The sequence below is a fragment of the Cervus elaphus genome, chromosome 12 (genome assembly GCF_910594005.1).
Source record: "Cervus elaphus chromosome 12, mCerEla1.1, whole genome shotgun sequence".
Lineage (NCBI taxonomy): Eukaryota > Metazoa > Chordata > Mammalia > Artiodactyla > Cervidae > Cervus > Cervus elaphus.
Genome location: NC_057826.1, coordinates 52770724 through 52795463, shown reverse-complemented (window position 1 = coordinate 52795463; position 24740 = coordinate 52770724). Strand labels below are relative to the sequence as shown.

The window sequence follows — 24740 nt, the reverse complement described above, 5'->3', positions numbered from 1 at the left end:
CTCTAGTTGAAAATCAAGGGGAGGAACCAGCAAAATTCACGAGCAAGTTTACAGGCCTCCCTTGAGGTCTTAGGTCTTGTTAAACTGGTATGTACAGCTTCACATGTGCACTAGCTTCTGTGCACATCACTTTTTTTGACTCAAATAGAATTCCCAATTGTAATTTTTTGTAATTCGCCATCTGACAGAATTAAGTCCAGGAATATTCTCCCACTTTATTTAATTTTTATGCATATAATACTTTTTAAAGATTTTTTTTTCATAATTCTCAAACACATGTCAGTTTTCCATGACTACTATATTAGTCATGTTTGGTCAGTGATGACATCTTGTCAGTTCTAGCCCCAAAACAACTTTTTCATCTGTCTCTTTGACCCTGAAGTTATTGCCTACTTCAGGTTTCAATTTCTCTTCAGTATATTGTAGAGATTTTCCTCCTGTTATTATGCTGTAGTATTTTCTTCTCATTTGTGAGGCTTTTACGTCCTACTTTCCTTTTCTTACAGCTTTTAAGTTTATTATAGAAAATTTACAATACGCATTTATAAAGAAGACGAACTTTATTATATGGCAATAACAGCTGTGATTATTCCGGTATCTAGTGTTACAGTTGTTATCTATGTATATGTGCATATATATAATTGTAAATATATAGATCAATCTGGGCATTCTTTACCCTTATTTTAAACCTGTTTTATGAGCGTGTTCCCATGTCTGTCTATGTTTTGTTGCTCTGTTATAGGTTATGATGATGTATGCTGTCTTCCTGGACTTGTAGTTCTTTAGGGCCTCCCTTCTAACTTCCCTCCCTCCCATCAGTCCTTTCTGCTTTTATAACTAATATTGCAGTATCTTTGGCTAAATTATTTGGACAGATTCACTTCTTACGACAAAAGAATAATGGGTCTAGCTCAGATTTTGTCATCCCTGTTGTACATATTTCATCTCTCTCTCGTAGCCAGTCTGAAGTTTTCATTCCGAAGACTCTTGGTTAGCCTAGTTCCTGCCAACCTTTCTGGCTTTATCTCCTATCCCCACAACCAGCTGCGAAAAACCACATGTGCATTCTAAAATATATCTTACTCAGAGATGTCTGTTGCCTTCTTTTCTTGGTGGTTTAGCTGCCAACCTTTCTGGCTTTATCTCCTATCCCCACAACCAGCTGCGAAAAACCACATGTGCATTCTAAAATATATCTTACTCAGAGATGTCTGTTGCCTTCTTTTCTTGGTGGTTTAGTTGTTAAGTCATGTCTGCCCGACTCATGTGGCCCTGTGGACTGTAGCCCACCAGGCTTCTCTGTCCATGGTATTTCCTAGGCAAGAATACTGGAGTGGATTGCTCTTTCCTACTCTGGGGGACCTTCCTGACCCAGGAATCAAACCTGTGTCTCCTACATTGGCAGGCAGATTCTTTACCGCGGAACCACCAGGGAAGCCCTTTGTTCTCTCTTCTTATCTACCCAGTAAATATTTCTTCAGTCTTCTAGCCTAAAATTTTGTGTGAAGTTCTTAATCTCCCTTGGCAGAACTAGGTGGTTCCTCCCTTGCATTTTATGCACTATTCTGTTGGGATGTAAATAGAATATTTCCCAAATTTTAGAAATTTGCTCTCCTCTGCTAGGCTGTGAACTTCTCACCAGCAGGACTGTTGTTCTCTTTCTTTCCAGCACCTGACTCAGAGTAGGTGCTTAATAAATGTTTGCTTGACTAAATCTGAGATCTGGGGGAAACCGACTGTCTTAACAGTGGCATAATAGAGTTGAATATACTTTTTAATTCTTTTTAGAATACCAACAGGAAGAAACTACTTGATTGAAAAGTGTTTCGAGAGAGCGTAGGAAGCATAGTATTTTTTGGAAAAAAAAAAAAAAAGTGTCATGAGTGATTAAGAAAATGCATGATTGAATAATTTATACTTGTATTTCATGTTGGAACTTGCATTTTAGTAACCTCTAGAGAATTTACATGAAATGAAAACTTTTTTGGCTTATATTTTTATGTAAACAAGAATATTTACTTATTCTGTGTGAACATATAGATGCAGTGTTTAAAAATTTGAGTCATGCAATAGTGTCATTATGGCTTTCATTTTTATAACTTAATATCTGAATAAACTTTTAAAAAGTTGGGCTAATGAGAGACTAGTAGAACCATAAACAATTACTGGGAAAGTAGGGTGTTGAAGTTTTAAAAGTTTAAAAGAGCAGCACTGTATTCTTATAGAAATTATTCACTGACACTATGATTAAGGAAAAGATCCTGGGTTACAGGATAATTGATATGTTCTAATAGTAACCTCTTTGCTTCTTTTAAGATTTTGGCTTAATCATTCAAAATGATGGATATATAGATATTTTCAGTTCTGCGTTCTTTAGTCTGAAAGGCATCAGTTTCTTTCTCATTGTCTATTTAAATGTTAGCCAGTTTAAATATTTTATAATTTCTTTTGCATCGGGCTCACCTAAAGTATGCCATAACGAATACTTCTTGTCTATATAGAACAGCTCTTTTGTGCCTTAGCTTCTTAAATTCTTGAAGTTTGCTTTGCTTACTTCTTAACATTTAGCAGAGTGTTGATATTGCATTAAGACAGGGTATTCTAATACTAATTGGTGTATTAACTTTATATTTTTTGTCTTTTTTTTTTTTAAAGGTAATGTGGCCTTGGATAATCTACAGATAAAAGAAAATGCTCTGGTAAGTTTTTTTTTTTAATATAAACTATGTTGAAAGTAAAAATGTTAGTTGCTTAGTCTTGTCTGACTCTTTGCAACACCATAAACTGTGGCCCACCAGGCTCTTCTTTCCATGGAATTCTCCAGTCAAGAATACTGGAATGGATAGCCATTCCCTTCTCCAGGGGATCTTTCCAAACCAGGGATTGAACCCGGAGTATCCTGTATTCCAGGTGGATTCTTTACTATGTTGACAACCCAGTTAATTCGATAAGCTCTTTGAAACCCTGGTTACTGGGTACCTGATGAAGTGATTGTTCGTTTAATGATTTATTCTAGGAAAATCTGAGATTGAAGATTTAGAAAAAAAATTTTTTCCATATGATTGAAATATTATCTCTTAGAAAATGAAATGTTCTTTAACTATAAACTCTTTTTCTATTGATCTTATTTATATTTTGCTTCTCTTATGAATTCTGTCTTTAAAGTCAAGTTTAAGTTACTAAAAACATTTTTTCACCTATGAAACATATCCTTTATGAGTTTCTCAGATGTAAAAACTTTATTTTTCCTTAGAGGTAATTATGTATTTAAATAATTATTAGAAAGATGATTTGGGGGCACTTAATAGTTTAAGATGTTGTTTAATTTTTTTTCCCTTCCTTCTGAAGAGTGAATTGGATGTTCCTTTTAAAGTCAAGGCTGGCCAAATTGGTAAGTACTTCACTCTTCATTTGAATTATTCTTCATCCTTTTAGTTTTTTATTTTTCCTGTTATTTAATCTCAGACATCTTGCTGAGCCTGAACAAAATGTGATAGGTTTTTGGCTTATGTTGATTAGAGCTTTCCGAGTTCTGAGCCTAATGTATACTATACCTAGTACATGTATGAAAGTTTTTGAGCAAAGTGTAGAAAACTACCATCTAAACTAGAAGGACATTTGAACTGCAATGATATTTTTCAGGCTTTGGTTCCACCACAAAATGAAGAAAAGTATCTTCATTTTCAAAGTTGATATGCAAATTTTTTTTTTTTTAATTTCAAAGTAGTATAATTTGCAGACTCTAGTAAGGAGAATTTGTTGTTGTTCAGTTGCTGAGTTGTGTCCAATTCTTTGCAACCCTGTGGACTGCAGGACCCCAAGCTTCCCTTGCTTCACTATCTGTCAGAGTGTGCTCAGAATCATGGCTGTTGAGTTGGTGATGCTGTCTAACCATCTCATTCTCTGCCGCCCTCTTCTCCTTTTGCCTTCAGTTTTTCCCAGCATCAGGGTCTACCAAGTCGGCTCTTTGCATCAGGTGGCCAAAGTACTGGAGCTTCAGCTTCAGCATCAGTCCTTTCAGTGAATAGTCAGGGTTGATTTTCTTTAGGATTGACTAAAGAGAATTTAAGTATAGCTAATTTCCCTTATGTTTTATTCAGCCATTTCACTTGATAAATTGTGCAGCAATGTGGTATAAAGGATATGTTCTGTTAAGTTGAAAGTCTGTGTAGCCAAACTCTTACACTAAGATCATCCATAACTAAGCATACATCTTTCTTGGAGGAATTTTTCAATAGGAAGTTTAATATAGCAAGTCCTTTCAACTTGTCCATGCTGCCTGGTTTTTACTTTTTAAAAACTGTAAATTGCAACCCTAGATGAGTTGTTCTTACTTTAGAATTTTTACTTATGCCACCATCCTTCCTTTCATCCCTGTCACCCTGCTACTTCACCACATCGCTTTCCTTCTTCATTGATTATTTTGTATCCAGGGAAGGCTTTGTCTTTTACCGTCCTAGCATCTTTAGTAATTACTTGAATACTTCTGTGAATCTGCATTACTTCATAAATATGTGTTCCTTTTATATAAATTAAAACATTTTAATGTAAATTTTCTTTTTTTCCTCTTGAAACAGGAGATACTCCCTTGGATTGAAAATATCAGTAGGGCATGCATTATATTTTTTGTTTGTCTGTTACACAGAGCCTTGTTTAGCAGTGTTGTGGATGTATTGTTGTAGCCCTGTATGCTTAATTGAAATCCTCCAGTGAAGTTATAGCTATTCATTCAATCTTCTATCTTTGAGATACGTAGCTGTGGGAGAAGCAAGGGTAAATATGGTATCTTTGTCCTCAAAGATACTAGAGAGATCTAAAATTAGCACAAAATATTGCAGCCTCATATCCAGGTTAATGGGTGAGTTACATTTGCCTAAATAGCTTACATGTTATTCATTGTATTAATACAACAAAATTTATATTTTGGAAGAGGTTTTCAATGGTTCTGAATTTATTTTCTTTGCCTTTAAAGTATTATAAGAATTTAATGGCTTTCTTCCAGGTTACTCACTGTTATGAGAGATACTTTGCATGTAAGGATGCAAAGCATATTTTCGTTATACTTATCTCTGTTTAAGGTTTATCAGGCCCTTATATTACTGTTAGCTTAAAATTAACAGTTATTAAATTACTGTTAGCCTAAAATGTTACACCTAACCTGTAGAGTTAGTGTGGCTAAGTACACCAAGGATGTTTTGATTTTCTAAGAGCTAGATATGTTTGTGGATACTGCTTTTACTTAAAAATTTAAAAAATTTCCTGATTTATAAAAGGAAGGCAGTGGAAATTTCAGTGGAATATAGAATAGTCAAGGATGGGAGGATAATGAGTTATGGTAAAAGAAGAGAAAAAAGGCTTAGAGAACAGATAATTTATTTTTGGTATATTAAAGAAGCATTTCCCACTTTTTCAATCTCATGCTCACCACGAAGGCAATCAAATCAATTTTTAGGAGTTGATGAGACAATTACAAATAAAACACTATCTATTATGAATGTAAGTGGTGCTCACTGTAAAATCAACAGACTTAGAAATGACCCAGAAATGTACTGCCCTTAGCTGTAGGCTCCTCTGAAGTAGGAGCCGTTTAAGGACCTCATCAGGGTTACAAACTGGAGAAAAGTAAAAATCTAGATGGAGAAATAATTCTGGATTTTAACCTCGGTAAGAGATTCCCAGCCCAAACTGGCTTGCCTCCATAGCCATCCAGGTGAAGCAAAATATCTTCCCTTACATTATTTTATTTCCTCTTCAGCTTCTTATCCGGTTCAGCAATTCTTTGAGCTTTCAGCATCTTGATTTAAAAGTGCCAGTGATTCTGATGGTGTAAACTAAACTAAGTCACTCATATATTAGCATGACTTAGTTGAATCAGATTCTTTTGTCTTAAGAATCTGATCAGCAGTACTGAGAGAACTATAGCTTTTATAGGGTCATTATTTTTTTAAATTGTGATGAGAGAAGGTATTTACTTTTGGAACACGGAAAACTGTAGGGGTAAAAAGGTTTGGGTAGAATTGCTCTGATACATTTGAGGGTAGATTGGGACATTTGCTGCCTGGAGACCTGAAAAGAGGGCATACTAGTGATTGGGAAGAGAGGAAAGAAATAGCTTGGAAAGATACCAAAGACAGGTTTTTGCCCATTTCAAACTTTAGCTGAAAATACGCCCTTTTTGTCTTCTGTCTCCTGCTTTGCATAGCTTTTTCCCATAAGACTCCAAACTTGGCTTAGTGACACAGGGGAGTTCATCTACGTTATGGGTGAGAAAGTTTCTGTAGGCCAGCCTCTGAAGGACTTGATATTAATACCATTGTTTCTAACGAAGAAGATGTGTTCTGCCTTTCATGTGATTTATAAGTAGATATTTGGAATATAGCTAGTCTGAACTGCCTGTCACTTTATAATACTGGTAATCATAAAACAGTATACCTTGCCTTTAGGGTTGGCCTCTTCTGATTGTAGCAATTTAGCATACTGTCAAAGGTCTTTTCCTTGGGTGCTCTGATATGTGTTGCTGGTTCAATTCCTGGGATCTTGAACAGATACTCTTTTACACTGATGCTGTAGAGATGAGGTTGCAGGTGTGACTAGGAACAGCATGTACCGTATTTAGACCATTGGTTCTAGTTCCATTGATGACTTGAGTGGACTTAAGCAAATAATTAAACCTGCCTGGGACCGAGTTTTCCTTTTTTCAAAACCAAAGTAATAGTTGCCTCATTTTTCTTTCAGTTTGGGAATATTAAATGAAATAATAGTTATCAAAAAGTTTGAAAAGTATAAAGCACAATGTAAATAGTTATTTCTAATAGTAATATAATATGGAAAAGATGTTTTAAACTGTGTTAGTTTTTTTTTTTCTGAGTGATGTTCATATTCTAGATCTGAAGGGTTTTGTATACTTTCTCTCTTAATGGAAAGTGACAAATGTATATCTTTTTGAGCATCCAAATAAGAAAGTTGAAATCATGTTTGTTTAGATAAATTAACTTTGAAGATTCCTTGGAAGAACCTTTATGGCGAAGCTGTTGTTGCAACTCTAGAGGGATTATACCTGCTTGTTGTCCCAGGAGCAAGTAAGTTATTTTAGATTATAACCATTCAGTAAAGTCATAGTAAAATTAAATTGTTACTTTGGTTAAATATTTTAATATGTTTAGTAAAACAGAACATAATTTAAATAAACTAATCATATTCATATATGTACACACATACATGCATTTTACATGTACATATATAGCCACATTTTATATGAAATATTTTATACTGTTGTTGGAAAGAGTAAGTTCAGCCATTTGTGAAATTTATTCTATTCTCTGTGAATAATTATTTTACAACTAAGTCTTCTGTGATGCATTAGACAGATTTACTTTTGAGAATGAAAGTAAATAAATTTTTAAAAATGTACTGTGATGTTAATCTACAGATTGGAAAATATTTTTTCCCATTTTGTTGCTTCTGATTTTGAGTGAATGTTCTTTCAAAAGCATGTATAAAGTAGGTAATTTTCTCATTGTACACTATAGTATTTTAATTTTTAATGACTTTTAAAGTAGTGATGTTTTTAAAAGTAATATCTTTCATTATTAGTATTTTTTCAGTTTGAGATCAATATAGTGTTAAGAAAAGTTTAGATATTTTAGGGAAAAGTTACTTGTTGTATCAATCATAAAAGACAATTTTTATTTTTATATTTTGTTTTCCAGTCTTTACTGTATAAAATCATACTTGATTTAACATAGCATTTATCACATTATATATGTAACGTGGGTCCGGCTTCTTTACTTAGTGTGTGTATATATATTTTTTCCAAACTTTACTTTTTTCTAATTGAAGGAAAATGGCTTCACAAGGTTGGGTTGGCCCTGCCATGCGTGAGCGCGAGTCCGCCGTCGGTATACCTGAGTCCGCTCCCTTGTCAGCCCCTCTGCCACCTCCCGCCCCTCTGGTTGTCACAGAGTGCTGGTTTGCGTTCCCTGAGCCACGCAGCAGATTCCCATTGGCCATCTGTTTCACACATGGTGGTGTGTCTGCTTCCATGTTACTCTCTCCATTCATCCCACCCTCTGCTTTCCCCTACCCTCGTCTATAGGTCTGTTCTCTGTGTCTGCATACCCACGGTTGCTCTGAAAATAGGTTCATCAGTACCATCTTTCTAGATTCCATATATATGTATTAATATAAGGTATTTGTTTTTCTCTTTCTGACTTACTTCCCTCTGTATAATAGGCTCTAGGTTCATCCATCTCAGTAGAACCAACTCAAATGTGTTCCTTTTTATGGCTGAGTAATATTCAGCTGTATTTATGTACCATAGCTTCTTTATCCATTCATCTGATGATGGACATCTAGGTTGCTTTCCTGTCCTAGCTAAATAGTGCTGTAGTGAACACTGGGGTACATGTGCCTTTTCCAGTTTTGTTTTCCTCAGTTTATATGCCAAGCAGTGGGTTTGCTGGGTTATATTGTAGTTCTACTCCCAGTTTTTTTGAGGCATCTCCTAGTGTCTTCCATAGTGGCTGTATCAGTTTACATTCCCACCAACAGTGCAAAAGGGTTATTTTTGATGAAATATGGAAACCACAGTTTCCATGGTGATAGTGACAATTTTGAAAGGCTATATGATATTTTATTATGGACTGCCAACTGGTTTTTGCTGTTACAGTGAACATTATAAACTCATCCTTCTTATAGATATCTTTCTCATTTTGTGTTTTTTCCTTAGGTACATGATCAGAAATGAGATTACTAAATTAAAAGGATATGATTTTATGTATTTTATGATTGTTGATACATAGACTTGAATTTCTTTCTCAGAGTCTTTTTTTAAATCAATCTTACATTGATACCAGCTGATATTGGATATTACATGTTTTTTGTACTCAAAATTTTACCACTCAGATATAATAACTGGAAATTTTTTGATGTATTTTCTGCCTTCTCTTTGTTTTTCCCTTTTCCCTTCCTACTCACCCTTTCCCCCAATCATCCTTTTTCCTGTATTCTTTCTCCCTTTAGTTCCTTTCCTTCCTTCCTTTTCCTTTTGATGTGAACTTTGTAAGTAGATAAGAATCATTTATGTAAACTTTTTGTGAAACCAGTCCAAAAAATATAAATGTTTTTTGCTTAAAAAGTTACCTGTTACACATACACACAATATTATAATGAGGCTGAACTTCTCTTATTTATTTATTATTGCCTTTCTTGATGTGTGAATTAACTACATATGTTTTTAGGTATTAAATATGATGCTGAAAAGGAAGAAAAATCCTTGCAAGATATTAAACAGAGAGAGTTATCCCGAATTGAAGAAGCCCTTCAAAAAGCAGCAGAGAAAGGTACAATATGTTTATGTTTTAGGTAAATGTACATACACCTATGTTTTAGATACATTTAATACTCTGTAAAGAGGATTCTTTCATAAGCCTTCATAAGCTGTTGTTCCAAAGAATCTTCTTTTAACATCATATCTCATAATATCGATTGTAAAGATTTTAATGACTCACGTTTAGGAATCATTGCCTTTGTGATTATTTTATCTCCCTGCCAGTTAAATTTTCTTACTTTTCTTAAGCAGTCATTTCTACTATGCTACTTTATGGTGACTTCCCAAATTCTTTGAGTTCTTGTAGTCCTCTTTGTTTTTGCCAAAGGTTAATGGTTTCTTTGTCTGCATTTTCACCTGTGTTGTTGAAAGATAATAAAGTTCAGCATATTAATATAGTGAAGTAATGTTTAGAGGAAATGGTGCTGTAATTCTTTTCCTTGCTGTATCTTTTCATATTGTACAGGATATTTTTTAAAAATTGGTTTTCCAGATTTCAACATTTTAACATCTTTAAGTTTTAATACTTTGTTTTTATCTAAAAATAAGTCTGGTTACTATTTTAATTTGGTTTATGGAGCAAGAATAAGGGTAGGATAAAACAGAATGGTCTGTAGGATGGTGAGTTGAAGGCATTTCCAAGCCTTTCCAAGTTTGTTTTTCTCTTTCAAGTCAAATCATACTCTGATTGCCAATTGGGGTATGAGAATTAATAGCATTTTACATCATTTTTGCATCATTTGGTAGCATGTTTATGTATTTCTATGATGGAAGAAGATAGTACTAGAAATGCCTAAGGCATTTCTCTTTGGTCTCTCTTAAAAGATATGGCCAATGTTAGAAACGATAGAAATTATATTTAGATATTATAATAAGATGCTTAAGCTGCTGATATTTAATTAAATCAAGAGAGAAATCTCTCTTAAAAATAGCTTGTTTATTAAAATTCTTTGTCAATGATTCTAATTCTTTTTTCCTTGCGTGTTTTTTCCTTATTCAGAATTACTGATTCTTTTACAGAAAAGTACTAAAATATTTCAGATACAGAGGCTGTTTTAATGGTAGAAAATTTTAAAAGTCTAAACATTTTTTCCTTTCTCTTTTCATATTTAACCATATCTTATGTTTCTGCTGAAACTCAAGGATCTGTATTTCCGTGAAAACAGTTTTCTTAATTTCCGTCACTTTTATGTGCCAAACAAAGCAAAGTGGTTGTGGTTTTGTTTTATGCCAATTCAGTGTGAATATTTCTTTTTATTCAATATTGGTTAATTAGAAATAGTTTTATCAAAATGAGGAAAAAGGCTTAGAGAGCACTAGAATTTAAGTTCTTTCTTAAATCAGTTCAGATTAAATCTGTTAATACACATACATATAGTTATATGTAGTCATCAATTGGTATATTTATATATGCTTGGATATATTGCTGTTTCATGTAATTATATACTTTTAATTTATAATATATATAATTAAGTTATATTTTCCCTCTTGAGAAACAAACCCCAAACTCATTTTTTTCTTTTTTTTGGCGTAGCAATAACTGTGATTGCTTTCAAAATATTTTAGTGTTTCCAGTGAACTATAAGAGAAAGCATAGTATATACTCTCTCCGTTTTAGCAGTTGACAGCTTAATCAGCAAAATGATAATTTGCCATACATTTTGTATTAAGTGCTTGTGAATTTTGACTACTAGATTGTTAATACTTAGGAAACTTATTTTTGGGTCTCACAGAGAGACTGTTAAGGATGATTTGATAAATCTATAGAGGATCAACATCTGTAGTACTAAACTTGTATTAATGGGGCTGTTAGGCTTATAAATAATCATTATATTGCAGCTTCTTGGATAATAAGTTTAGTTTTTGTTAGGATAGAACTAAGATTCAGAAATTGAAACTCAGTTTCATTAACATTATTATATTAGGTTTGTCAACAAAATGCTCTAAGTATAAAAGAGATAAATTCAGAAGTTGGGAAATATGTTGACAGAGATTTTTTTTCTCAATTATTAAGAAATACGTTTAGTCATTTTGACTGCATGTAAGTACTTTCTCTAGTTTATATAAATATAGACCCTGTCTTCATATAATGTTGTTCATGTGAATGATTAAAGACAACCCTGGCCTTGATGTGCTTTCCATTTCACCATTTTTAATTAACAGTTTTGACTTGATTACTAGACTTTATTTTTTATACTTCTTATTTTCCCACTTATTTCTTGATTTTGAAAGCACAAAAGCATTATCGCTTATGTATGGAGACTCAGGTAAGGAGAGGAAATGATTTAACTATAAGCAGCAGTTGATAAAAATGAAAATAGAGTCTTTAGTCTGCTCTGCTTTAAAGAAGTACTTTTTTACTCAGTTTGTTTCATTTGATAAAATAGAGTGCCTGCCCACTATTATGTGGGAAAAAAAGAAAATTGAAATATAAGTTCATTTCTAGAGAGTTTGGTTAACTGTAAAAATAAGCTTCTTGATATTTTTCTTCTTTTATTTCATTTTAGTAAATTTATTTTCTTGGAAAGGCAATTGTAAAGTAAAGGGTAATAGTAAAGTCAAAAGATTTTCAAATGCTATATATATAGATTCTATATTTTAAAATATTAAATATTAATTTATCAAACACTCTTAAAATTTTAGAGTTAACGTTGACTCTGAAATCAAACATTTTTTCCCAAAAGACTTATGAAAAATGTCAGTTTCTTGTTTCACCCTTCTCTACCCTTTTGACTCACTCACTCCTTAGACAGAGCCATCATTTTAGAAATATTAACATTCTGTGATTGTCTAATTTATTAATGTAAGGCACTGTCTTGTATTTCCTGTGACAGTAGTCAAGGAATTTACCTCTCTTATCATCTTCCTTCATCCTTAATTCCTCTTTCTATATTCTCGTAATACGGCCATATCATAATTTTTGGCCAATTATGAGTCAAAATTTACATTACTGTGACAAAATAATTACTGTTTGCTGGATGGGTCAGATAATATACTGTGATTTTATTTCCTTTGCACCAGCCTTTTGTTTTTCTTTCTTAAATTTGTAAATGCTTCTTTCCTTCTATTTAAATTTACCTTAAATTCTTTTGTGTGCTACATGAAATCTATCAATCATATGGCTATCAGTGTTATTTTCCAATTGCCCAAACACATCTGTTTTCCTTTCCCTCTCCCCCTTTCCCTCTTGAAGAGCAGTTTTTTTGGTTGTGTTTTGTTTTGTTTTGTTTTGTTTTGTTTTAGTTCTGCTGTATAATTGTCATCCTAGAACTGATCTTCACTGCTCTTCTGTTTTTAATTCATTGAGTCCCTTGCCTTTTGTTGTTAGTTTGTTCCTTTGTTTAGCTGAAGCATTTCTGATAGCTTTTAAGAAAGGATGTACTGGATATAATTTTTAAGATCCTTGCAAGTCTGAAAGTTTTGTAATTTACTTCCACACTTGTTTGATTTGGCTGGGGATAGAATATTGAGTTTAAAGTGAGAATTTTAAGGGTAAAAATCTTTCAACTTCCAGGTACTTTTGAGAAGTCTGCTGCCAGTCCGTTCAACACATTGTTGGAAGCACAAAAATTAGAAAATTCCTGTAGCCTGCTGTCAGAGACCTCATGTATAGTAATAGGCAGGAGAGGCTGTTGAGTCTCATTAGTGAGATATAGTTAGAGTATTGCAGAAGTTCATAAAGGGCTTATCATGTTCAATCAAGAGATCAGGGCAGACACTCTGAAGGTCTGTATTTCAGCTGAGTGTGCAGAAGGGAGAGAGGGCATTCTAGGTTAAGGCAATAGTGAAATGAAGAAGTGTAGAGTATGTGTGGGGAGCTGCTAAGAATTTGGGACTTTGATAGTGTAGCTGGAGAGGAGTTGGAAAGCTAAGTTTATATCAGTTTTGAGAAATTTGAATACCATGATGGTGATGGTGATAATGATAGCAGCTAACATTTATTGAGAATTTACTGTTTATGGGTCACTCTTCAAAGTGGTTAATATCAACTGACTCATTTAATAGTCATAATTCTATGATATAAAGGCTTTTATTGTTCCCATTTTATAGTTGAGAAAGCTGGAAGTTAAAAGCTTGTTCTAGGTTATGCTGTTAGAAAATGATAGAGCTAGAATTTGAACTCAGTCTGGTTTTTGACTCTACGTTATAGTGGACTTTGATAGTCAGTGAGAAAGTTAGTAAGTTACTTTTTCTTTAAAAATCTGGAGAGCAATGTGATTGATCATGGCTGTGTTTTAGGTAGTGGTACCTAAGCTGGATTTGGGGAGCAAAATGGAAGATGGTGCTTCCTAACCATAACTAACAAGAATGAATAGAAAGGATTCAGGCAGTGTGTCTTGAAGGGAACATGATACTAAAATAAGATGAATTCATTTCAGCTAACCCTAAAATTAGCATAAATATTGCAGCAATGTTTCATTCTGAAAATGAACAAATGGTGGGCAGAAAGGGAACCAAAATAGCAGATTTTTGCTCTCTTTCAAAATTGGGTAAATCAGTGAGACATTAGCCATAATTGGTGTTTGTCTGTTTTGCTTAACTTGAAAGTATTAATTGTTATAATTTTAATTATTAAGAGTTTTTGTTTTAATATATGAAAACAAAGCTTGTGTGTTGAAAGAATGGAAATGGTGTCACTTGAGAATATTTCTGTAGAAGTAAGTTGTTTTAGTGTCACTGCATTTTACTTATTCTGTTACATGATGTCTAATTCTTTGAACTAAGTTCAGACATATTTTACATGTGAAATTAAGGATGTCTTAAAATGCTTTGCATTTTGGTTATTGCTGCCGTGCGGATGCAGGCGCACATTCAGGGGAGTTCATATATGGCTTGGAAAGCTTTGTTTACAAGGACATCAAGCCTGGTGGGTATGCATGGTTAATTATACTGAGCTACATACAAAATTATATTCTTATCCATGCTTGTGCTTTTAATGGAGTTTATATGTCATGTCATCCTTTTATAAAATATGGAAATGTAATTCATGGTTTTCCCCTTCACTGTCATTTTCTTTCTTCCACCTTCTGCATCCGTTTATTCACTCACCAAACGCTTAATGTCTTCTAGTAGGAAGACTATGCTGGATGCTCAGTGTTCATGGGGTGAAACAGACCCAGTCCACTGCCCTTATGCAGTTTACAGTTTGATCTGTGGATAACTTCCAAATCAGGACTACCTTTTTGCCTTTGTTCTATAGTATAGTAGTTTTTCAATTAAACGGTTTCTCTTCTGTAGCAGTGGTTTTCAAACTTGTAAAAAGCAATAAAATGGAACCTTTTTTTTTTGAGTGAGACTTTATTTAGGATCTTGATAAAAGATGTTTCCCTGCCTTTCTTCTCCTATCCTCCCTGATTTGCTTCACCTGTGTAGTAGCTTTGGCAGCATGTGCAGACTACTGTCCTGGACAGCCTCACAAAAAAGGCAGATCTCAAGGCTGACTGCTTTAGGATTCACAGTAGGATTGTTTTGTATCTTAGGAAGTTTACCAAACACATTAAAATAATAATAATTTCTAATATTTTAAACAGTAATTTTATTTAACTTTATTTTCTATAACTTTCTAGGAACTTGTTATATTAACTTAGTCACACTTAAAATTTGTTTTGATTAAATGACAAGCAAGTGGCATCTCTATCTCAAGATATAAGCAACGATAAGCATTATGATAGAATTACTTTTGCTGCTAGAAACTTCTTTAATTTTTGGGTTCATTATGACAAATGGAAGAATGAGTTGCATGGCAAATTTCATAGCATGAATGAAATTACCCTGAAAGGAGTTTCTCTGAACAAATCTGCCCCTTGAGTAAGAGTGACTGACTCTTTGTCTTAGAGTCACTTTGTTTGATATAAAAGATAACTCATGCTTCACTGTCCAATTTTGTGGGTTTTTAATTGAACCAACTTTCTATAGTCTGCCAGGGGAAGTGTGATCTGATCTTACTAGGTGCAACCTGCCTCCAGGATACAAATGAGTTCTAGTGGCCTATTTAAATATGTAAAAAAATCATTGGGCAGCAAGCAGTGCTTACAAAACAAAACAGACAGAGGACACATCTAACATTGAGATCAAAGACAGAACACGGTGCTAGGACAAATGTGAAACCAGAAGGATAATAGAAGGTCAGATGAGAAGAGTGAGTTATTCTAGACTCTAAACCCAGGCAGTTGAATCCTGTCTCTGAAAGCTTTCTACCTAAGTGGGATGGTTTTCAGGGCTTCTCTGGCTTTCTTTGCTATTTCTTTTCAAATAGTGTTTCTATGAGAACTTTGCTGAATGTTTAATTTGTAAATGAAAAAGATTTAGATGTATTCCCAATCCCGATATCCACTCTTTTCCAGCAATCTAACTCAACACTGCTTTTGCACCATCAGTACCAATGTCAAAACAGTGGGAAAAAAAAATAATGTCTTAGAATTATTATGAAAATAGTTTTGACTTTTTGAAAATCATTGCTCCAGAAAAAAAATTTTAATGAGTAAATATACACTTTCAAAGAATCAGACACAACTGAGCAACTCAACAAAGAGTGGAGATCGGAGGAAGGGGAGACCATACAGAGGCTGCCCCAAGAGTGAAGACTGGACTTGACATGTAGCAGGCAGTTGAATGTAAAGATTTGTAAGTTGGGTTAGATAGGTTTGGGTTAATGCCTTGGAACAAGTCAGTGCCAAATAAAAGAGATACTAAAGGAATTATTAAGCCAAATGTAAAATTCTGTGTACATTTTTTTTTTTTGCCCTTTTTGTATTCTTTATAGCCTCAAGACTGTAAAGAATTCTGTTTTTGTGAGGTGTATCATTCAGAGGAAGTCATCTCTCAGCAACCTACCCTTTCATTTCATTTGTGCTCCTACCATACATATTCTGTCATTATTACATTTCCAATATTTTGGCAATATTGAAATTAAAAATTAAAGTTTATATTATAAGCAGTCATAAATATTCTAAAGGGCACTGTGTACAGATATTTTACTCAATTTTTGTGTAATTACACCTGCCAAGTTATTTTCTTTATTACAGAAGGTTATTCTAGACTAAAAAAAGTTTGTGAATTTCTGCCTGTATTGAAGTAACAGGTCAGTTTAGAATAAAATAAGGTGAATTGTACCAGAATTTGCAGTCAGGAAGAAGTCTCTTGTTTTCTTTTCTGTCCTCTAGTCTGCTAACTTGAATTTTATCCTTTTCTCACTAAAATGCTTCCACTGAGAAGGACGTAAACGTAAAAAGCACAAAAAACATTTTAAGAAACCTTTTAAAGGTCTTGATCGCTCAAAAGGTAGGTAAAAGTGGTTTTTATGCCGTGTGTTATTTATACACATTGCCACTTGATTTCTGTCTTCAAAGGTAAAATAAATGTTAGATTATGATGTAACTTCAAAATAAGTTTTAGGGATTTCCCTGTTGATATAGTGGCTGAAAAATAAGTTTTAAGTTGGAAATGCATATTAAAATCTAAAATAAAGCAAGGAATAGGTTGTAATTCCTGTTGAGTAGTACTTTAGTTATCCTTCAATCATTGATTATGAATTATGTGATACTTTCAACTCTTGAACTTGTATTTTTCTATTTTTTATAGATAAACCAAAAGAAGCCAAAAAGGATACATTTTTGGAAAAATTGGCAACTCAAGTAATTAAAAATGTACAAGTAAAAATCACAGACATTCACATTAAGTATGAAGATGATGTAAGTAGTTTACTTGGTCTAGGTTAGTAATTGTGTGTTTTATGACATTAATTATTATTAATTATTGATTTGCCCATACATGGCAGTTTTAAATCCAAGATTAAGTTTTTCCTGGTTAGTACACTACCATATCTCCTTACTAGCATTAAGCTTTTTTCATTAACTGTGTAAATATATCATAAACCACCATATGTTTCTTTCTAAAGCTAATTTAAGAGATTTTTGGATTTTCCTTTATTATTTATTTTGAATTTTGTTTAAAGACTTAGACTAATAAAGCTTTAAGGAACTAATTTTTTTTTTTTTACAAAGACAAAAAAATTGGTTCCCAGAGGTAATGAAGTAATCAGTTACAATGGTGGTTGGTAGAAAGGGGACTAAAACCCAGGTCACTTGGCTGCTAGTCTCGTACTTTACATTCTACCACACGGGATTTTAGCACACACAGCTACTCACACACATGTGGAGCAATGTTTAGAAACCACTTTTCTGATAACTGAGAGCTTAATGTTAGTTGATTAAGAACTATATGATTGATTAACTTTAATTAAAACATAATCAATATTTTGAACTTAATAGGTGCTTTGTCTTAAAGTTTGAAGCGTAAATGAAAAGCCTTGAATTTTTTCATTTACGTAACGAATTGGAAATGCTTTTTCATCTTTTCCAAAAATGAGTTTGCTTTCTTTTTTGTTTTTAGTTTGCTTTAAGTTTAGATTACATGTAAAGTCATACTGCCATATAGAGAATTTATTTTACTTTCCTGAGAAGTCCCTTTTTTCAGTTCATATTCGGTAAGATACACTTGTAGTTTTTCAAGATATACAATCTCTGTCTTATACCAACTTTGTGTTTTGGTTTTCTATAGTCATTAGACTGAATTTTGCTAACAAACAAATGTCTGAAAAACCTAGCTTATCATTAGACTGAAATTTTTTTTTTTTTGGCTGTATTGAGTCTTCATTGCTGTGTGGGCTTTTCTCTAGTTGTGGTGAGCAGAGGCTACTCTCTAGTTGCGTGCTTGGGCTTCTCATTGCGGTGGCATCTCTTGTTGTGGAGCAGGGGCTCTGGGGTGTGCAGGCTTCAGTAGTTGCCCCACATGGGCTCAGTAGCTGGGGCCCCTGGCTGTAGAGCACAGGCTCAATAGTTGTGGCACATAGGCTTAGCTGCTCCATAGCATGTGGGATCTTCCTGGATCAGGGATCAAACTCAGATGTCTCCTGCATTGGCAGGTGGATTCTTTACTGCTGAGGCACCTGGAAAGTCCAGTAGACAGAATTTTACAAACCAGTGTCTAAAAAGCCTAACACATTAATTGCCTTGTTTAAAACAAACTTAGAACTCAACTTGTCATGGAAGTAAAAGAATTATTCTTAAAGCCAGTGGTATGTTGATGAATAATAATCTCAGCTTTAAAAAATTTTTTTATTTTTAATTGAAGGATAATTGCTTTACAGTATTGTGTTAGTTTCTGCCAAACATCAACATGAATCAGCTATAGGTATACCTATGTCCCCTCCCTCTTGACCCTCCCTCCCACTTTCAGTTTAAACTTAAACTAAACTTTTCAACTGAGCAAGTACAATTTGAAAGGTACGTTATTTCTTTCTCTTTAATGAAAAAATACAGATGCACAGGAGTGGGACAAGTAATATCAATTAAATTTAAGTTGGTGTCAGTGACAAAATATATTAAAATAATCTACAGAAAAAATTAAAAGCACAAAGGCATCTTCCTTGTATCTTGCCTCTTTCAGTGTGATTACCTTAATTTTTGTGTGTGGGAAGATAGTTAAAAATATAGAAATGAGGGTAGGGGGAGTTTAATTTATCATAAAGATGCTCACTGTATGAGAGCAGTAATTTATGGGGAGTGCATTAGCAGCTGAGGAGTTGTGTTTTATTAGAGTTCCTTCTGAAATAGCTGCAAATTATTTTGAGCTTGATATCCATAGGCCTAAAAAGATGAATATGGGAATGAAGGAAATATATTTTGCCACAAACCGTAATATATCTGATATTAAAAACAAAGCTCACAAAGCTCATGCTTTACAGCTATACCAGATAATGGTTTTCCTGTTTGAGAAGGATGTATGTGACTCAAGTTTCTGATGGATGATTTAGAACATTATGTGATTTTTCTCTTGTCTCTAGTTTCCCTATTTTCTTTCATGACCAAAAAGCACTAATTTTTGTACATTCTGTGAGATGTCAAAAACAAAGTCATCATACACAAAATGGCACAGTTTAAGCACTGTGTATAAATATTACTTAGATATTGAAATGAGAAATAGATCAGTTTAATAATAGCAGATTTTGGGTTAAGGGATTGAGGGAATTAAATATTAAGGATCTTGAGCATCTTCTAACAGTTTTTTAAAGTGTCATTGGAAATTAAAGGTGTAGAGAGACAGTTCATATTTCTAAATGTGAAAATCTTTTAAAAATAATTTAGTGGCACTGTTTTATCTACAACTCCTTGTTTTATTTATCTATGGAGAACATCTTTAGTGCTATACATAAAGAGGCTGTCTCTTTTAAACTATCTGGACAAGAATCTGTTTAGTCCCGGTTAGTGCGTGTTCTCACTTCTAGGAGAAAAATAGTTCCACTGGGAAAGTGTCATGTTTCTGTCATGCCTACAAAATATGGAGAATCTCAGCCATGTTAGTGTCTTCCTTCCCTTTCTTCTCCACAGATCCATTTGTGTTGTGTAGCTTACCTGTAAATTCATTGTCCTTTGTTGCCTGTTGTAGAGTGTGAAATGGATTTACCCTCACTATGAGTGTATTTTAATGTCACTTTTTTTCTTTGACAGATATCAGATCCAGAGCGGCCTCTTTCATTTGGTGTCACACTGGGAGAACTTAGTCTATTGGTAAAGTTGACTTTATTTAAAATTTCTGTGGAATCTGTAAAATATTATTCTCAGGGTGAATTTCCTAAGTCAGCTATTGCTGCAAATAGCTGTTTTATTTTATTTTATTTTTTTTTTTAGTCTTAATCATTTTTATTTGCCTTACTTGACAAATACAAGAGAATGTCTATGAAACCACTGGCAATGTAATATAAACTTTAAAGAATTTATTTGACTTGACCCACTTATATTTCTCAGAATGGGAATATACACATTATTCATCAATAAATGCTTAATGCTTTAAATTTACAATTACCTTACTTGCAGAAATAATTTGAAAATCATTCCAATTAAATCAAAGTACAAAAGATTTTTGTTCTTATATTTAAAATAAAATTTCTATAGCAGCCAAAACCTTTAACCAAAAATTCAGAAGTGCAGTCTCTTAAGTTTAACAAAATGGCCACATTCTAATTTAATTATCTTCATTATTATCACAAGAAAAAAATATGGTGGCTCCTCAAACAAGGCAAACTAGTAACTGGTAGTTTTCCTTTCTGGGCACTCAAAACTGTCTTTATTTCACCTGTTCAAACAGTTGCTCCAACTTTAAAGAAAGTTTAAATGGACTTTTGACATTTAATATTGGTGATGCTTGCTAAGACTTAAGAACTCCAACAGTGAGAATCAGAAAATGACCACAATTAAAATTATCCTAAAGCACTTAGTACTACACAGAGCAATCTGGTATTCAATAGTGTTTTTGAGTTACATATTTTTTCACAAACATAGCACCTCATGAAATACCTGGTAAACCACTCTGCAGTCACAGTAAGGGTTGGGAGATTAAGCTCCAAAGAGAATCATGGAACCCGTTTAACATAACATTGCAAGACGAAGCTCAGGCAAAATCAGCAAAAGGAGTGCAGTCTGTTGATTCCCGCACTCTGAGGGGATGGTCATCTATACCGTAACTTTTCTACAGCTTTTCTAGAAATTTACAATTTTAGCGATACTTTTATTATATTCTCTAATTACTTTGATTTATCTTTGTATTTAACAAATATAAAAATATTAAGAACAAGTGTTTTGAAAGTCTTAAAAGTGGTATCTTAAATGCATAGTAAATTAGGGGAAGATAGATTTCCACAGAGTCAAGTTCTTATCCACAGTATAATTTCCAAATAACTTGTACATGTATATCTGTTTATATGTATGTATCTTTATATGTTTATCTATATATGTTTATATGTTATATGTATGTGTTTATTATATTGAAATGTACATAAGATAATTTATTTCGATTAAGTGTTTTACATTGCAGTTTGTTTTTTCTTTTATGGTCCTTAGTATATAGAGTGGGTATATCCTGGTTGGACATTTTTTTTTTTTTCTATTCTGGACAACTGAGTGGTAGGAAACATGTTTTAAAGTTAAGGACAGTGAGCAGTAAATCACGTTGGGTATATTTTTGCTTTTTGATTAATTATGTGAAGAGGGCCTTAGGAGGGAAAGAAGACGAAGGAAAAAGGAAAGAGAAGTAGTCTATTAAACAGGAAAAGGTCTCTGTTCCATGGACTCCTTAAGAATGATACATGCATACAGAGAAGTAGAGATATACATCAGTTGAAGATCAAAGCAAACAAAATTAACAGGTATTGGAGAAATAAAGGAAAGGGAGTCAAGGAAGCTAGTGTTTAATACACTGTTTATCCTCTGCTTGTCTCCAAAATAAATTTGAAGTAGCTTTCAATAAAAAATAATAGTATAATACTTTGGAAGAACTAGAATCTGTGTTCTGAAAGGTAGAGGCGTAATTGTTCCAGAGAAATGAGACTAACAATATTAGTCATAAGAAAGGTCAGTATTTAATATTGAGCTTCTAGCAGACCAAATGAAAAACACAGAATAGTCGTGTGGCTTACTTTGTGTTGACCGATCACAGGAATACAAGGGCAGAGGATGAGGTGTAGTTTCCTCACTGTGTGCTGTCGTCTGATCCCCTCTATCTTTCCTCAGAGTTTTCATTCAGTTTTCTTTGCCTGTGTTACTCTTTTCCCTTAAACTGCCTGGTGATTCTATTCAGGTTTTAATATTTCCTTGAGATAGTACTGTTTTTCTCTCTCTTTTTTTTTAACTTTTAGAATTTACTCTTCCTTTTCTTTTTTTTAATACTCCCCTTTGTATTTTATCAAAGCACCCGTGACACCTTACTGTTCTGGTTACTATGTTGGTTTCCTTCTGTCCAGCCGCCATTCATTAATTCAAGAGTACCTGTATTTTAGTGTTTTTGTGATGATTTAAATAAAGAGTTTGAATAAAGTATTTGGCACATTGGCTCAATTTCTGCTTCAACTACTACATTGACTATTATAACAACAATAATAGCAGACTCACCTCTTGCTGTATCTGTACCGTTCCTTTTTTTCATCTTTTCAAATGCAAACTAACTCTTAAGTCTTAGATAATCTCCCCACCTCTGACTGGATCGCATCCTTAGGAGCCTTTCCCTGACTTTGTCTCATTCTCTTCTACCTTTTGTCCTTTCTTCCTTATTTCTGTCAATTTCCTTTTCTTTCCTAAATCTTCAACTCTTCTTCCCTGCCCACCACTGTCTTCTAACCATTTAAGCGCATTTAAGTCTCTCCTTTATATTAAAATTAAAAAGCCTCTCCTTAAGCTCCTCTTACTCCACTCAGCGACATCTAACTACTGCCTAGCTAGCTCCTTTTTTTTTTTTATTCATACCCACTCTCAGACACAGAATAGCTCAGTAATTATTTTCTGGATGAATGAACTCAATTAAATTAGAACCTCCTCAATTCTCTTTTTCACTGTTCCTTTGATTTTGTAATATATGTATGTGAAAAATAGGTAACTCACATTAGCCAGTATTAACTAGATGTCTTGTTATTTCTGAGTTATTTTGTTACAGTTATTAGAGCACTGTTTTGTGATACATATACTTCATTTCACAGTTATTCTTTTTTTGTTTTAGACTGCAAACAAACACTGGACACCGTGCATATTAAATGAAGCAGAAAAAATTATATACAAGGTACTAGACTAGACTTTTTAATCTACTTATTTTCCTAAGTGCAAACATTTAATGTATTTTCTTCAAGAAACCTTGATAGAGCAGAATATACCATTGGAATGGGAGTTGAAAGTTTAGGGTTTAGTTTTGGCTCAGCTACTTACTATGTTACCTTCTAAAATTACCTATTCTGAGGTTTAGATTCTTTACCTAGAATATAAAGAAACTGGATGAAATTAATATTTCCCAAATTGTATTTGATGGGGCATTAGATAATTGAGATAATATTAAATTTGTTGAAAAAATAATCTCTGGTCAAGTAAGATTACTGACTAAAACAGAAAGCTGTTCATAGTTAGACAGGTATATTTTATTTTGTTTTAAACTCCGGGATTTCACAACACTTTAAATATGCTAATAAACACTTTGAATCTTCCAAAGGGATATTTTGTATGTACCTTTCTCCACCTTTGTTGATCATAGAATCCTCTTCCCTTCACCCTTCTTTTGAAACAGCCATTTGTATTCATTGGAGGAATCATGTCTTTCTTATTCACTGAAATACTTACAGAGTCTGTTAAATACTAAATTCTCAATAAATATTTGATTATTGAATGAGTAAATCCCCTTGGGAACAGTGTTCCTGCGAGCACAATTCAGCAAATGCTGGATTAATAAGTATTAGTTGCTCAGTCATGTCCGACTCTCTGGACCCTATGGACTGTAGCCCTCCAGGCTCCTCTGTCCATGGAATTGTCCAGGCAAAAATACTGGGGTAGATAGCCATTTCCTTCTCCAGGGGATCTTCCTGACTCTCAGATCGAACCTAGGTCTCCTGGGTTGCAGGCAGATTGTTTTTTTTACCATCTGAGCCACTAAGGAAGCCCAGATTAATAGTAAAGTCTCTGAATAACATATATTCATTTTCCTCCACTTTTGCATTATCTTCTTCCCTTTAAAAGTTCAAAATGACAATTGGATTAATTTGGTATAGTGAGCATGAGAATATTCTTTTAATATTGATACATAACTTCAATTTGTTAGTTGCCTGATTTTTCCAATTTTTCTTTTATAGCTGATACGACTTGATAGTCTCAGCGCCTACTGGAATGTTAACTGCAGCATGTCTTACCAGGCATCAAGGGAAGAGATCTTGGTAATTTCAGTTTGTCCCCTGAATAGCTGACTGTACTCCTGAGATTTATTTTACGTACGAGGTCTCTAATGAGGGCAAGATACTGGTCTTTTGCTTAAGTTGTAACTAAGTCAGAAGTGTGCAACACAGTTTTTGGAATTGACTCTATCTTAAGAATAGCACTTTTGTTTTTGAAGATCTTCGTGACATCTTTCACTTGACAGTGAGATGAGAACGTATACTATCAAATTAAAACTGGATTTATGGTTTTTCACACTCTCATTTTGATAGCATTCTGGTTGCATTGTGGAGTTTCATATGAGAATGATTACTTGAAGAGGATTGTAAAGAAAGATACCTGTTAGATTTTAAAAAATGTATCTGTAGCATATATTTTAAGCATTTACAGTGATGCATTGTAGTGAATGATTGATTCAAAACTAAGCATGCTAAGTCATGTCTTAAAGCTAAGCAGTCTTAGTCATTTTATTTACTAAGAAGAGAAAAGAAGAACAGTTGAATTTTCTGAACTGAATTAATTCCAAGATTCTGTCTTTTATTTCTCAGAAAGATACTGTAATGGTTAATTTGCCTTTGTCTAGAAGGTGATTGAGATCCTAATTTGTGAACGTGTGTATGTATACATTATATACATTTTAAGTCAGAGTGGAACAGTCTTATGTTGTTTCTAGA

The 24740-nt window shown here is 33.5% G+C and overlaps 1 protein-coding gene across 2 annotated transcripts in view; it reads left to right on the top strand.

Annotated features, from left to right (window-relative positions):
- The window catches only part of VPS13C (vacuolar protein sorting 13 homolog C), a 169771-nt gene that overhangs the window by 9175 nt on the left and 135856 nt on the right, over positions 1-24740 (top strand). For both annotated transcript variants that reach the window (XM_043919267.1, XM_043919268.1), the window contains exons 2-9: positions 2656-2699; positions 3349-3391; positions 6984-7079; positions 9240-9341; positions 16910-17019; positions 19837-19896; positions 22874-22933; positions 23988-24068. In XM_043919267.1, the coding sequence (XP_043775202.1) occupies positions 2656-2699; positions 3349-3391; positions 6984-7079; positions 9240-9341; positions 16910-17019; positions 19837-19896; positions 22874-22933; positions 23988-24068 (596 nt within the window). The remainder of the gene's footprint in view (positions 1-2655; positions 2700-3348; positions 3392-6983; positions 7080-9239; positions 9342-16909; positions 17020-19836; positions 19897-22873; positions 22934-23987; positions 24069-24740) is intronic.